Source organism: Malus sylvestris, chromosome 12 (genome assembly GCF_916048215.2).
Source record: "Malus sylvestris chromosome 12, drMalSylv7.2, whole genome shotgun sequence".
In the NCBI taxonomy this organism is placed as follows: Eukaryota; Viridiplantae; Streptophyta; class Magnoliopsida; order Rosales; family Rosaceae; genus Malus; species Malus sylvestris.
The window spans coordinates 15,979,272-15,991,783 of record NC_062271.1 but is presented as its reverse complement, the minus strand read 5'-3'; the positions used below and the strand labels follow the sequence as shown (position 1 = coordinate 15,991,783).

Below are 12,512 nucleotides of genomic sequence, written 5' to 3'. Positions count from 1 at the left end.
TTAAAAAAATATACTTGTATGAATAATAGAAGAATGATAAATGCAAAATAGAAGTAGAAGAATATATAAAGTACATCCATCCAACAAGTTCAATATTTAAAAAACAGTAAGGATATATAGGTAATGTAACACGTTATTTTTAAAAAAAAAAAAGAGAGATATATAGGTAATGTAAAGAATTTTAAGTACATAATTTGAAAAAAAAAATTAGTAGATAATAATATATAATATATTTGTTTAATAACGGAGTAGGTAACTTTTTTAAATATAATTCATAAGCCCAGTGCTTTTGACGCCTTGGAAATCGATCTGATAGAGGGGATGTGTGACAGCCCATCCCGAATTATTTTTATCGATGGCATGAAATATCGATTTTGCCCTTGAGCGTTGGATTGTGAGTATGTGAAATGGGCCAATTATCTTAAGTCCTAATTGTTTGGACCTAATTAGGACTAAGTTTACTTTTGTTGGTTTTGGTTGGTGACCAAGTGAGGACCACACACACACCAAACCCCCTGTGCACTCTCTCTCTCTCTCCTTCTCTCAGCCTTCCTACCATTTCCGTAAAAAACGTACGGACGAACACCAAACTCACACTTCGTGCACGGATCGACGTCAACCAAGTAATATTCGAACTCCTTGTAAGATTTTGAGTTCATCCATACCCTTTTTAGATCGAGAAACCTTCGTGTTCTCGAGAAACCACAACCGCCGAATTCATGCACTGTTATGCACTCGTAATTGTGAGGTTTTTAGGAATTTTTAAGGACTTAGGGAGCTTTGGATAATCCTTACGAGGCTCGAAGAAGAAAAACCAAGAGAATTTGACGTTGGGAAGTGGAGATCGACGAGTTCAAGGTTTGGCCGGATTATCGAAGGATATTCGGCAAATTCTTGAGGATTTTAGGTCCCAAAAGTGGTTAGGTTTTGTTCCTTATGTTGTAAGCTTCATTTTGGTGAAGATTTCATGGGATTTGGTGCATAAATGAGAGAGATATGAGGTTTTATATATTTTTTCAGTTTCCGGCGACGACAACGGTCGCTGAAGTTCGAAGGTAGGGGACGACGGAATATTCCTAACGGAAAATAACTGTGTGAGTTGATTTTAACGGAATATTCCTTAAATTTAACAGAATATTCCTAACGGTTGTTAGGCCTCAGTTAAGGTTTGGCCGCGCGTGGGGGCGCGTAGGGCCGTGCCTCCTCTGGCGCGTGGCAAAGCGTTGGTGGTCAAAAAGTTTTTCTCAAAATATAGGGATGTTCGTAAGGTTGTGTAGATCACGTTGGTTTATTCAAACATCCAATTTAAGCAATGTATGAGAAGTTATTAATAGTTTTGTCTATGTGCTTTAAATAACGTTTATTCAGTTATTTCGCATATAGGTGAGACCTATCCCGAAGACGAGCGCAGTCAAGGGCGACTCGGGGGCTACGACCCTTCAACATACCAGTGAGTGGGCTTTTGGTTTTCAGTATATATTTATATACTTGATATTTTCCCATAAAATGTGTTTAAATGAAAGTATGCTTTGAAATGTTGCATATAAATTTATATTTAGCATATGAATTAGTATATGATGCATAATATGAATTGGTGTTGTGGACGCTCAAGTAAGTACCAGGTGAGTATGTTTTGTTATATGAGATATTGATAATGTGAGACGTGATTGAGAGCTCATAAACCTGCACCCTGAGTGATTGTGATTTAGTCAGAGATATGGTACAGGCCTGTTTATGATGTCACCTCCCGCACCATATGCTCACATTGGATCCAATTTAGGTGCACAGTCTTGTCGTACATACCATTATAGGTGGTTCCGACTCGTAAGTGATTAGCGATTTATCGCACAACTATCATGAAAGCGTAGCATTGAGCATAATTATATTACACCCAGTCTTGTCGTACAGACCCTTACAGTGGTTCCGACTCGTGTGCAGTGTAGTGTCGTATAGGTCACTTGCGATGACTCCGGCTAGATTGACTAATGAACTATGAATTCAGCCGTACAGACTTCTGTAGGGGTTCTAGTTAATATGTTATTTTCCATGAATTTATTTTCACCTGAGTTACTTATTCTGTTTTATATTTTTGGCATGGCATACTTATGAATATGGATATGTGAAGCATGAATGTTTTACGGCAAGGGGTTAGAGCACTTGATAAATGAAATAGTTTTGAAAAGCTTTGTTTTTACCCACTCACACTTTCTGTTTTGCGCCCCTCCAGGTTTTAGATGAGCTTGTTCGTTGGTGGCTCACGAGGATTGATTGGAGGTTCTGATAGACTATCACAAATGTAGGGCATCTTTGGGTGTCGTTTAATTAGTACTTGTTTTCTGGACTGAATTTAGGCTACTTACACTCTGATTGTGTATTCACGCATATTCTAGCACTTGTCTTAACTAGTACTCTCATGAGTTGGTTTTCATTTATTCGTATTCTCTATTATCATTATTGTTTCTACACTATGCACGTGGCTACGTCAGCCTCACGTGATGGCCAGCATGCCCTAATTCGGGTCGGGGTGTGTCAGGATGGCTTTTGATAGAGGGCAGTGACTTTTAACACATTGGAAATCGGTAAGGCCCTTATTTTGGGGTTTCTCGTTTCCTCTCCCTTCCATTCTTCTTCGATTGCTCCACCCGATTCCCATCTTCTCCACCTAATTAAATTTCTCGTTTCCTCTCCCTTCCCTTCTTTTTCGATTACTTCGCCTAATTCCCCATGTCTCCGCCTAATTTCCATCTTCTTGCTCTGTATAATTTTCCAAAACCTAATCATGAGTCCAATCAATTTCCTCAAGCACAACGAAGAAATCCTCTCCGACGAAGAAATATGGGCTTCCAAGTCAAAGTTTTGATTTTTTTTTTCTGCAATTGCACTGTTATTCTGATTCCTTCTACATATCTCTCTCACGTTTTCTCTTTCCCCACGCTCTCTCGGTTTCTCTTTCGTTACCCTTGCAGTGTAGTGAAACGAAATACATATCTCTCTCACATTTACCCTTGTCGATTTACTAAACGTTTTTGAAATAATCACGGTGGTGGCTTGACGCCCAGTGCCTAGGAGGCCATCCAGACCGCGTTTTAGAACATTGAAAAAGATTTGGCAAATTTTAATATAAAAGTGATACAATTGTATATAATGACAAAAATGGACATGATAGTGTGGGCGCTGACTACGCCAACGGTGGCAAGAATAATGGTTGTGATGATGGTGCCAATAAAGAGGTGTGGTGGTTGGGCTGCAGAGGTAACAATAGTGGTAAATGCAATGACAACGACAATGGTGGCAATTGTGGTTGTGATGGCAGTTGTGTTTATGGTTGTGATGATGGGGGTGGTGACAAGGATATAGTGGGAGTTGTGGTTATGGTGGTACTGGTGGCAAGTACAGTAGTGGTGGTGATGATGGTGCAATTGTGGTGTGGTGGTGGTGGCAACAATGGTAGTGGTAATGACAATGTGGTGTAAGAGGTTAGGGTTTTAAGTGGTATGTGGGGGTGATCATTTTGTTCTCCAACAATAAAGTGTGTCTAGAAGAATAAATAATTTTTTTTTAAATTAATGAGCGTATTACAAGAAAGTTTGATGGTAAGAATAGCACCAAAGGTGCAGAGAAAAATAAAGTTCAATTATTAACTTTAAAAAAATTAATTGATACACATTACAAGAAAGTTTGATGGTAATAATGTTATTTTTAAAATAATGTGGTGTAAGAGGTTAGGTTTTAAGTGTAATGACAATGTGGTGTAAGATGTTAGGGTTTTAACGTGCCCCTGTCACATCCCATGTTATATTGTGATAATTTGATGGTAAGAAGAATAACATTATTGTTCCACAATATTTCTTTTGCTATGTCACAAGACCAATTTTAATTTGAAATTTTGTCTTATCCTCTCTATGAAACCTTGGATTTCACTGCACACATCCGTCATGACGAAACTTTTGCCGAAAACTATTGTGGATATAAAAACCTCGCTATCAGAAATATTATAACACGAAACCACAAATTTGCCAAGATTGAAAAGTTATCCTTAACCGGGAAATGTTGACCATATAAAACAATAGGTAAATTATACTTTACATGGAACAGTTTGTTAATATATATATATATATATATATATATATATATATATATATATATATTATATACATGGAACATTTCATTCTCTTTTACACGATGAGAGGTAAATCTCCGACAGAGCAAATATTTACAATTTTACATAATAAAAAATAAGGAAAATAATTTTCACACATTATTTTTAGCTTCTTACACACTTCTGTTTAATTCTGGATGTTGATTTTGTTTGATTTATTCAATTTAATAATTATAAATAAAGAAAAATGTGTGGAAAGCTAAAGAGGGTATGTGAAAATCACTTCCCATAAATCAAACAACATTAACATTATTTACAAGTTTATTTCTACCTGAAATTCTTGCCTTCGAAGGTTTGGCCAAACTGCCAATTGCTTGGAGCAACATGCCATGAGGTTGAGTATCTACCATCACTCGCTCTGACTCGAAAGGTTAATGACTCGCCAACCATCTTGGCGTCCGTTTCCCACTTCTGACCCCATAGCCTCTTCATCGTTGTCCATTTGAGCTTCTTGCTGCCCTTCACTTGCATTCCGGTCACATCCCCAGCTCCTCCCACATTCCACACCAACACTTGGTTGAAATATGGATTCCCAGTTATTGTGAATTTAATTCCTCCTTTCTTCAGGCATGGAACCCTGCGGTACATGACCGGAACAATGCCGGCCTTGTACTCGGCAATTTTGATGAACGAAGGTTTGGCTATATCAAAATGCTCACGTGGAGGGTTGCACCACCCTCCATTGTCACTTGGCTGGTTCCAATTGGGGGGGCAGTTGTTGGTCGCTGTGACGGCGAGAGTTGGCTGTCCTGGCTTGCACCACTGAGGGTTGTCGACGCATTTGATTTCATAGCATGCTCCACAAGACAGCCCTTTGTTGAATAAAGCCTCGCTCAACGCTGCTGTGTCCAGGCCATACCCTTCTTTTATCACATCCTCATAACCACAAGCTCCTCCTGCACGTACTCATCATCAAAATACTACCATCTTGTTCTAATTAATTTCCAAACAACCAAGTGAGATGAAAAAAAAATGACTAGTTCGTGGTAATGATGTGATTGGATCGTAAGTAGTATGTCCTAGGAGCGTCCCACGGCTCGTATGAAATTGACATTGTGAAGTTTTCGTCTTAATGAGTCGTGCATTGTTATCGTGAATTTTTGGAAGGCAAGAATTTGAACTCTGCAAGTTCCATTCTTGATCTCTACTGCCTGCATAAAATACAAGATCGTTTTGACGGCGAGTACTGGATCAAAAGCAAAATTACAGAATCCAGCTTGCTTCGAATATGGAAAATATTTACATCTGTTTTTTCTTAAAGCTCACTACAAGCAACTGATCACATCTTTAATACATAATCAAATTGGGATCGAGTTGTAAATATAAATGCTTGTCTAACTTTGCGTTTTGGCTGAAATATGGCCGCGATTTGAAATGTGGTCTCATGTCTATTGTTTGAGAACCAAGATGTTGTGATTGAAATTTCTCTCTAGATTTTAATTTATCATCAATAGGAAGTGGGATTCAAACTTATAAATGTTTTCTAACATTGGGAACAATGTTTTAAAAGACGAAGGTGAAGTCAAGGACTTCATGGATTACCTCGCCTAGGTAGGAGCATAAATTATTAATTTTTCATTAACCTTGATGTAGGAGAGAAACTCTAACCTTAAATTTAAAATTACAAATTTGTTGTGAACTTGTGGAAGGTTGCCGGGTGAGATTGAAGGTTGGCACAGTTGGCTTGAGACTTGAAATTTTGAAGTAAAGAAAGGTGGGAGAAGATAGAAGAGTTTTCGTTTTTAAAAACCCTGCCCAAAAACTATATCGATTTGGGTTTGGGTTGTTTTAAAATAAATAAAAAAAATCAAACACCTAGGTGGCGCTTTAACAACACCTCAAGTGCTTAGGTGCTGTCTCCCAACGCCTAATTTAGTTTATAGCCCATTCCTGGTGGACGTATATAGGTGTTTCTTTATATAGTCACCCAAAAAGCCATCTAGGCTAGTCAATGCTAGTTTTTTTAAAACATTGACTGGTAAGAAGAAAAAAAAAACCACTAGGTAAGACCTAGTTGGTACATAATCGATCCCTTTAAACAAGGTCTTTCTTCTTTTTTTTTTAAATTCGCCGGAAGATGGTCATTGAACCCTAGAAGCTTGTTAATGAACAATATAGAAGTAGCATTAATTCATACCAAAGGTTCCCGGGCCGCCTTCATAGAATGTGGCATGAGCATGCTTCCAAGGGCCACCACCGAACCTTGGCCGGTTGTGGGTGCGGGCAACCGTATGAATGTCATGTCCATCGTCCTCCAATAATTTAGTTGCAAGTCTCCATGCAGTGCTTGCATGGACAACATCAGCCACCGGAGGAAGAAAAATCAATGTCACTAACCCTAAGAGGGCCTGCAAGGGCACTTCATATGCCATATCTATTTGTGTATCGGTGTGTAGAAATTTTTATTTTCAACTAATAATTTGGTTTGCTGTAGATTCTTGTGCTGCAAGGATTTATATGGTTCTAGAATTTAGGCATGTCTATTTTGCAACCTTGCGGTTATTTCAGTTAACTTGAATTTGGAAGGATGTAAGTGATTAGGGTGGTTACAATGCTCCTAAAATTTAACAAAGATAATAATTAGTTGATACGAAGATATAGTAATTTCTATAAATTAACAAATTCAGCAAAGATCATGTGAAAGTTTCTATTTAGCTTCCTGAACTTGTGGTATAATCGCATCATTTCTCTAGTTTTCGCCCCAAGGACTTCCAGTGGAACCCATCCGGCGGTGAGATGGGTTGTCTGATCCAGCCATTGAACTTATCGGTCATCAATGTGACCGAAATCATCATCCACCGTAAACAAAACATAACAGAAAGATAAAATTAAGCTGCTAAATCATTGTAAAAGCATGGCAGCAGATCTGATTAACCGACCCTCCCCGGGCTCGGCTTCGCGATCCTTTGTTTGTCTTTGTCCTCGCAGGTCCTTTCATTCAACCTTGAGCGAAATTGGGTCCATCAGTCAGGAACGTCGTAGTTAGCCTCTCTCCATCAAGATCCAATCTCCACCAAGATCCAATAGGGGTCCCAACCTTCGCGGTGGTCTCGCCAACCATAGCCCGATATATACCTGAAGTTGTACCCGTCAGTATACCGCACCGATAACGTGTAGGATAATAGGAGAGTGAAGAATGAATAAGGGTAACATTTCAAGCTATCCAAGGTTTTCAGGGAAAAGTTTAAGTTATGTTTTATTTTGTTTTTTTTTTCCATGTCAAATTGTTTAGGGTCATTAGTTTGGTTTTTCGGTCAATAAGCTTCTCTCATGCATACATACATTTTGACTTAGTTTCGTCTATTTTTCGTTATAGCAGGTTTGTATCTACTTTTAATTTTCCACATGATGAGACCTAATGAATGAGAAGATCATGTTACCTTACAAGCAGCAGTTGACAAGGTCATTTAAATTTGTCCCAGTAGATCTAAACTTTACATTTCTACAAACACTCATCTTTTGCTTTTTATTGAACGTAAGGATATAAATTGATTTTGATATGAATGTGAATAGATTTTAATATATTCCGCACATTTAACACAATTTTGAAACCCGCGGCATCGCGCAGGCTCAACTGCTAGTAGGGATCTAAATATTATATTATCACATCTAAATTAAGGAAAATTCAAGCAAATAAATAACAATTTAATGCCTACGAACCTGTGATGAAGCCATGATTATTTTTTGGGGGAGGGGGCAAAAGGGTAAAATGCCCCACAAAAATTTAGACAACCAAATCCTTTTAGACAGTAGATAATATTAATGTTGTTAATAATTTATCAATAAAAAGAAGTAACAATTGTGGTCGGTGAGATTTTATGTCATGAAAAGCCGCATAATATGCTTTTTATTAGTAAAAGCAGAAACATATCTCTCAATGTAAACAACATGCTACGACTCAACTATTTATCTCTCATTTTGTTATACATTGGTGTTTTCACAATATTGAAACTGACAACCCCAAAAGCCAATTAAAAAGCTTATACACATACTTGTAGCTTTCACTCCTCTTGATCTTCCCAATTCTTTTCAAAGATCAATAATTTTTTTCAATGATAAAAACTCACTATGCATCTTCACATCATGATTATAATTGTCAAGTTGAATTGGAAGATTCATGAAATCCACACAATCATCTTAAGGATAAAATTTGGCAAAATGAACTTTTTCTTTTTTCTTTTTTTGTCAAAAGATGCAAATTTGTGGACCAAACTCAAACATCCATACACAGAAGTAAGTCGGAGTTCACCTCATTGAAGTGACCATTCAATTTTTTTAGATGCATATCAATGACTTGAAAATAGAGGGCCACACGATAATAATTGACGTTTGCAAGTCTTGGAGCTTTATGATTTGATTTTTTGGGTGCGAAATAGAAATATTCCATGTTAGAAACATTAATATCATTTTCTGCATAAAACGTTTATACATCATGAAACAAATCCTCAAAGTCATCATCTTTTATGGATTGTAGTCTTTGTTTGCATTCCACTAACACCATTGCTTTCACAATGTCTTGGTCTTTCTTTTGTAATTCTTGTGATAACTCAATTGTAATTCTCAATATAAATCTCATCAAAAAAAGATGAAACACAAACCAAAAGTTTGTAGTTCGTTGAATAACCTATTTGCTTCATCTAGATTATCTTGGTTGTGATAACCAATAATCCATTGAAGCACCTCCACCACAGGTTGAAACATTGGCTGCAACCTTGCAAAGCGCAGTGCAGCAACGCAGCACAACAATGACAATAGACTTGAATTTCATTCAAGCATTTCGTCAAATACCTTCGGTGTTGGTTCAGAGAGGTGGATTCCTTGCTCTTCATGGGGTTTTCCAACGACCAAAGGGGCAGCCGCTCCTACTTGTACTGCCATGTCTTCGGCATTGCTTCAAACAATAATAAACAATGTTAAGAGAATTGGGTTTGAAACACCTTATTTGGTCAAGGTAAATGTTCGATATTTTGTTCTTAAAACAAGTTTACACCACACTACGATGCTTATGACTTGTCTTACAGGATAAAATGACCACATCCTTGTAACAGTAGCATTCCAAATTATAAGGCTCCAATGAACCATGATTGTGTTGAATATTTTATCATATAGACTCAATGCGACACTCTAATATGTAGTGCGCTACATGTATGATTATGCAAATGACGAAAAAGTGAATCGACGACTATAGGAGAGCTTTCCTATTTATAAAAGTTGAGACGTCTCTTTGAAAAGTATGTAACTATTCATAAGTCAAAATTTGCAACTTTTCATTTGAATTTCATTTTAGGATTGACATATCTTTCACCAAAATGCACCACTTCTAATTCCCATTCAATTAATAAATTTAATGCTAAAATAACATTATTAAATGTCCAACAGATGTTTATTAAAAAGCGAGCATAGTTATGTAGATCTACCGAAAATGTGGGGAAAACTAATGAAAAGAGTTTGAAAACTTTAAGTTTTAACGAAAAATGGCAAAATAAATGGTAAAGTGAATAGTGCTAGGATTGACTTTTTAGTGTAAAAATGTGGTTTTTCGTTAAAGCTCCCGAAAAGGTGGAGGTTTTTTTTTCCTTTGGTATCTACTAATGTTTAAAGAATTTCTGTAAGCACTTGCTGAAACACTACTTCGGTAGAATCATGCCAAAAGTTATGGCAGATATGTGCTGAAAACTTTACCTAAAAGCTACTGACTTTTTAGAAAAATGTACTGTTTGAATAAATTGCATTTAGATAGTTGCAAGAAAAAATGGTAAATATTTTATTTTCAGCCACTCACAAACGCTTGTTAAATATTGTTCCGTTAATGTGCTTGCTTGATCTATCAAATTCTTTGGAGTTAGATTCAGTTTGCAAATGTGGGCCTCCTTTGTTATACACACACACATACCATTGGGCTCGTTTACGTCGACGATTGAGTTAAAAAAAAGCCCACAGCTTCCGTTTCACGTAACGAAAAGCGTCACCGATTGGAGTTTAGATCTGGTGCGGCAAAACAATTTACCGTTTACCGTTGAAAAATTTCTGGGGGAAATAAAATTGCCGCAGGCTCTAAAACTGTGTGTGTATTCTTCCCGAACATCCATCCCTCTTTTTTTCCCTTCTTCTTCTGCTTCTTCAATGGCGTCTTCGAGCTCTGGAAGTTCAATTCCCGCTCCAGGTACTTTCAGTTGCCAATTGAACAATCAAATATTAAATTTTAATATTTTATTTAATTTTTCTCCGAATTGAGACTCTCTGATATTGTAATTTTGACTGTTTGGTGAGCTCTGATCTCAGAGGCTGTTCAAGTTTTGGTTTCGTTACTTGCTGATGAATCTCCCATCGTCAGGGAGGCCTCCATTGCCTCCCTCAAGGACGTTGCTACCCTGTACTCTCTCTCTATCTCTCTCTCTCTCTCTCTCTCTCTCTCTATATATATATATATATATGTATGTATGTTGAGTTTATATGTGTACACTGATATATATTGAACTGCAATTGATATTTTGCAGAAACCCTCTTCTAGTGCTTGATTGTTGCTCGGCAATATCGCGAGGAGGGCGTCGGGTAAAGTTCAGTCCTTTGTGTCTATTTTTTTGGAATTGCATTTGTTATGGTTTGTTTTTATATTTTTATCAATTTGAATGTGTAGTGAGATTTGGGTTTTTGTTCGGTTTCTTTTGTATGTTTGTTTCAGCGTTTTGGTAACATGGCTGGGGTTTTCCAAGTAATGGCATATGGTGTTCGAGCCTTGGACAAGGATGATGTCGACCCTCCTTTCATGGCTAAGCTTGCTAAGATTGCAACGGCCGAAATCATATCCTCGAAGGTACTTTTGTGTTCTTCATCCTGATGATGCTCTGTTGATCTCATAGTAGAACTACTTGCATGATTGAATTGTTCTCTTTGATTTAGGAGCTCAATGCGGACTGGCAAAGAGCTGCGTCAGCCGTTCTTGTTTCAATCGGCAGACATTTGCCAGACCTAGTAAGTTTTGTAGTTTTACAACAAACTTTACGTTTTCATTTACATCTTAGAACCGATTATCTTTCTTTTTTATTACAACACCTCTTAGGATAAACTGAAAAATAGTAGTATATTCTCTTTTTTTCTTTCAAGTGCCCGTGAGAGGTGACATTGTGTTTTAATCAGAAATATCATGCATGACTTGATTGCCAAGCTACTTATCTACAAAGCCCCCTTTCAGGCTTAGATTGTACAATGAGAAAAATGGCTTCTCCATAATCTTGGTTGTCACTCACCATAGTAACTAAAATCTAACATTGGAATGCCATGTGATACACATATAAGATACGGATTTAGCAATTATTTTTTTGTAAAAATTTCAATTTTAGCTATAAAGTGGTAAAAATGGTTTGTATGGATACTTTTTGCTGTTTGCTCCACAGTTTTTTAAGGAGAAAATGACCTTGCAAAGAAATAACAAGAGGCTTAGTTAGGGTTGACTGCCTCTGCATTTTGAATATAATTGTCTTCCCAGACTTAAATGATCCTGGATGTTTACCGTTTAGGGCAAGCCATCTCAATATTCTTAGAAAGTTCTTGCATTAACCAAATCTACAGTATTGTTTATTGTTTAAGGTGGGGCTTTGTCAGGCTTTTTCCATTTTTTAAATAATTGAGAAGCATTCAGTAATTCTGCCTAAAGCTGATAATGTAATATTTTATTAGCACATATTTCTGTTTGACTGATCACATCCCTTTTCTTTGGATTGTGGGATGTTGGGCCAACCCCAATCTTTAGCAGAAATGGACTATTTACACTTATACTATGATTTCACATACAAACTACCTCTCCCTCTACCCGTCCTCCCTACCTTGCTCCTTCCCAGTTCTCCATGATATTCTTAATTAACTCTTCTTTAACTTGGTTTTTCTTTTCTTTTCTTGATTTGGCAGATGATGGAAGAAATTTTTCTTCATTTGCCTGGGCCAAACTCAGCTTTACCAGCTATGGTTCAGATACTAGCAGACTTTGCTCATGCTGATGGTTAGTGTTAAACTTTCCTTTCTTTGTGCTTCTCTTCCACCTTGGGATCCCATATGTTACTTGGTTTTATATTTTGGATTAAACTAAAATGTGCCATACCTTTTTTGCTTTAATTTTATTAAAGCATTGCAGTTCACCCCACGATTGAAAGGTGTGCTTTCACGGGTTCTACCTATTCTTGGAAATGTACGAGATGCCCATCGGCCTATTTTTGCTAATGGTATGCTGAATTGTTATTGACCTCTTTCCCTTCTTGTTCAATTGATCTTTGCGTCTAATATTGTGAAGTGAAATTGGAGTCAATAGGTTTTGATTATTTGGTAGACTGTGGAACTATTTGTTAAATGCTGTAGCAAA

The 12,512-nt window shown here is 37.1% G+C and overlaps 2 protein-coding genes across 4 annotated transcripts in view; one reads left to right on the top strand and one right to left on the bottom strand.

Moving 5' to 3' along the window:
• Positions 1–4,050: 4,050 nt before the first annotated feature.
• Positions 4,051–6,570, bottom strand: LOC126591746 (expansin-A9-like). Its single transcript, XM_050257431.1, has 2 exons — positions 6,297–6,570; positions 4,051–5,055 (listed from the first exon to the last, which is right to left on the bottom strand). The coding sequence occupies exons 1-2, from the start codon at positions 6,529–6,531 to the stop codon at positions 4,427–4,429; spliced, it is 864 nt and encodes a 287-aa protein (XP_050113388.1). The 5' UTR covers positions 6,532–6,570; the 3' UTR covers positions 4,051–4,426.
• A 3,591-nt stretch (positions 6,571–10,161) lies between these two features.
• LOC126591744 (protein SHOOT GRAVITROPISM 6) overlaps positions 10,162–12,512 on the top strand; it is a 28,337-nt gene continuing 25,986 nt past the window's right edge. For all 3 annotated transcript variants that reach the window (XM_050257427.1, XM_050257426.1, XM_050257428.1), the window contains exons 1-7: positions 10,162–10,322; positions 10,442–10,532; positions 10,657–10,711; positions 10,842–10,973; positions 11,060–11,131; positions 12,065–12,155; positions 12,280–12,375. In XM_050257427.1, the coding sequence (XP_050113384.1) occupies positions 10,283–10,322; positions 10,442–10,532; positions 10,657–10,711; positions 10,842–10,973; positions 11,060–11,131; positions 12,065–12,155; positions 12,280–12,375 (577 nt within the window). In that variant the 5' untranslated portion in view covers positions 10,162–10,282. The remainder of the gene's footprint in view (positions 10,323–10,441; positions 10,533–10,656; positions 10,712–10,841; positions 10,974–11,059; positions 11,132–12,064; positions 12,156–12,279; positions 12,376–12,512) is intronic.

Bases quoted from the DNA above. Each gene is read 5' to 3' on its own strand.
- LOC126591746 (XM_050257431.1), bottom strand. From the start codon at position 6,531: ATGGCATATGAAGTGCCCTTGCAGGCCCTCTTAGGGTTAGTGACATTG. The intron at 5,056-6,296 runs GTATGAATTAAT...GAGTACGTGCAG, and splicing joins AGGCGGCCCGGGAACCTTTG to GAGGAGCTTGTGGTTATGAG.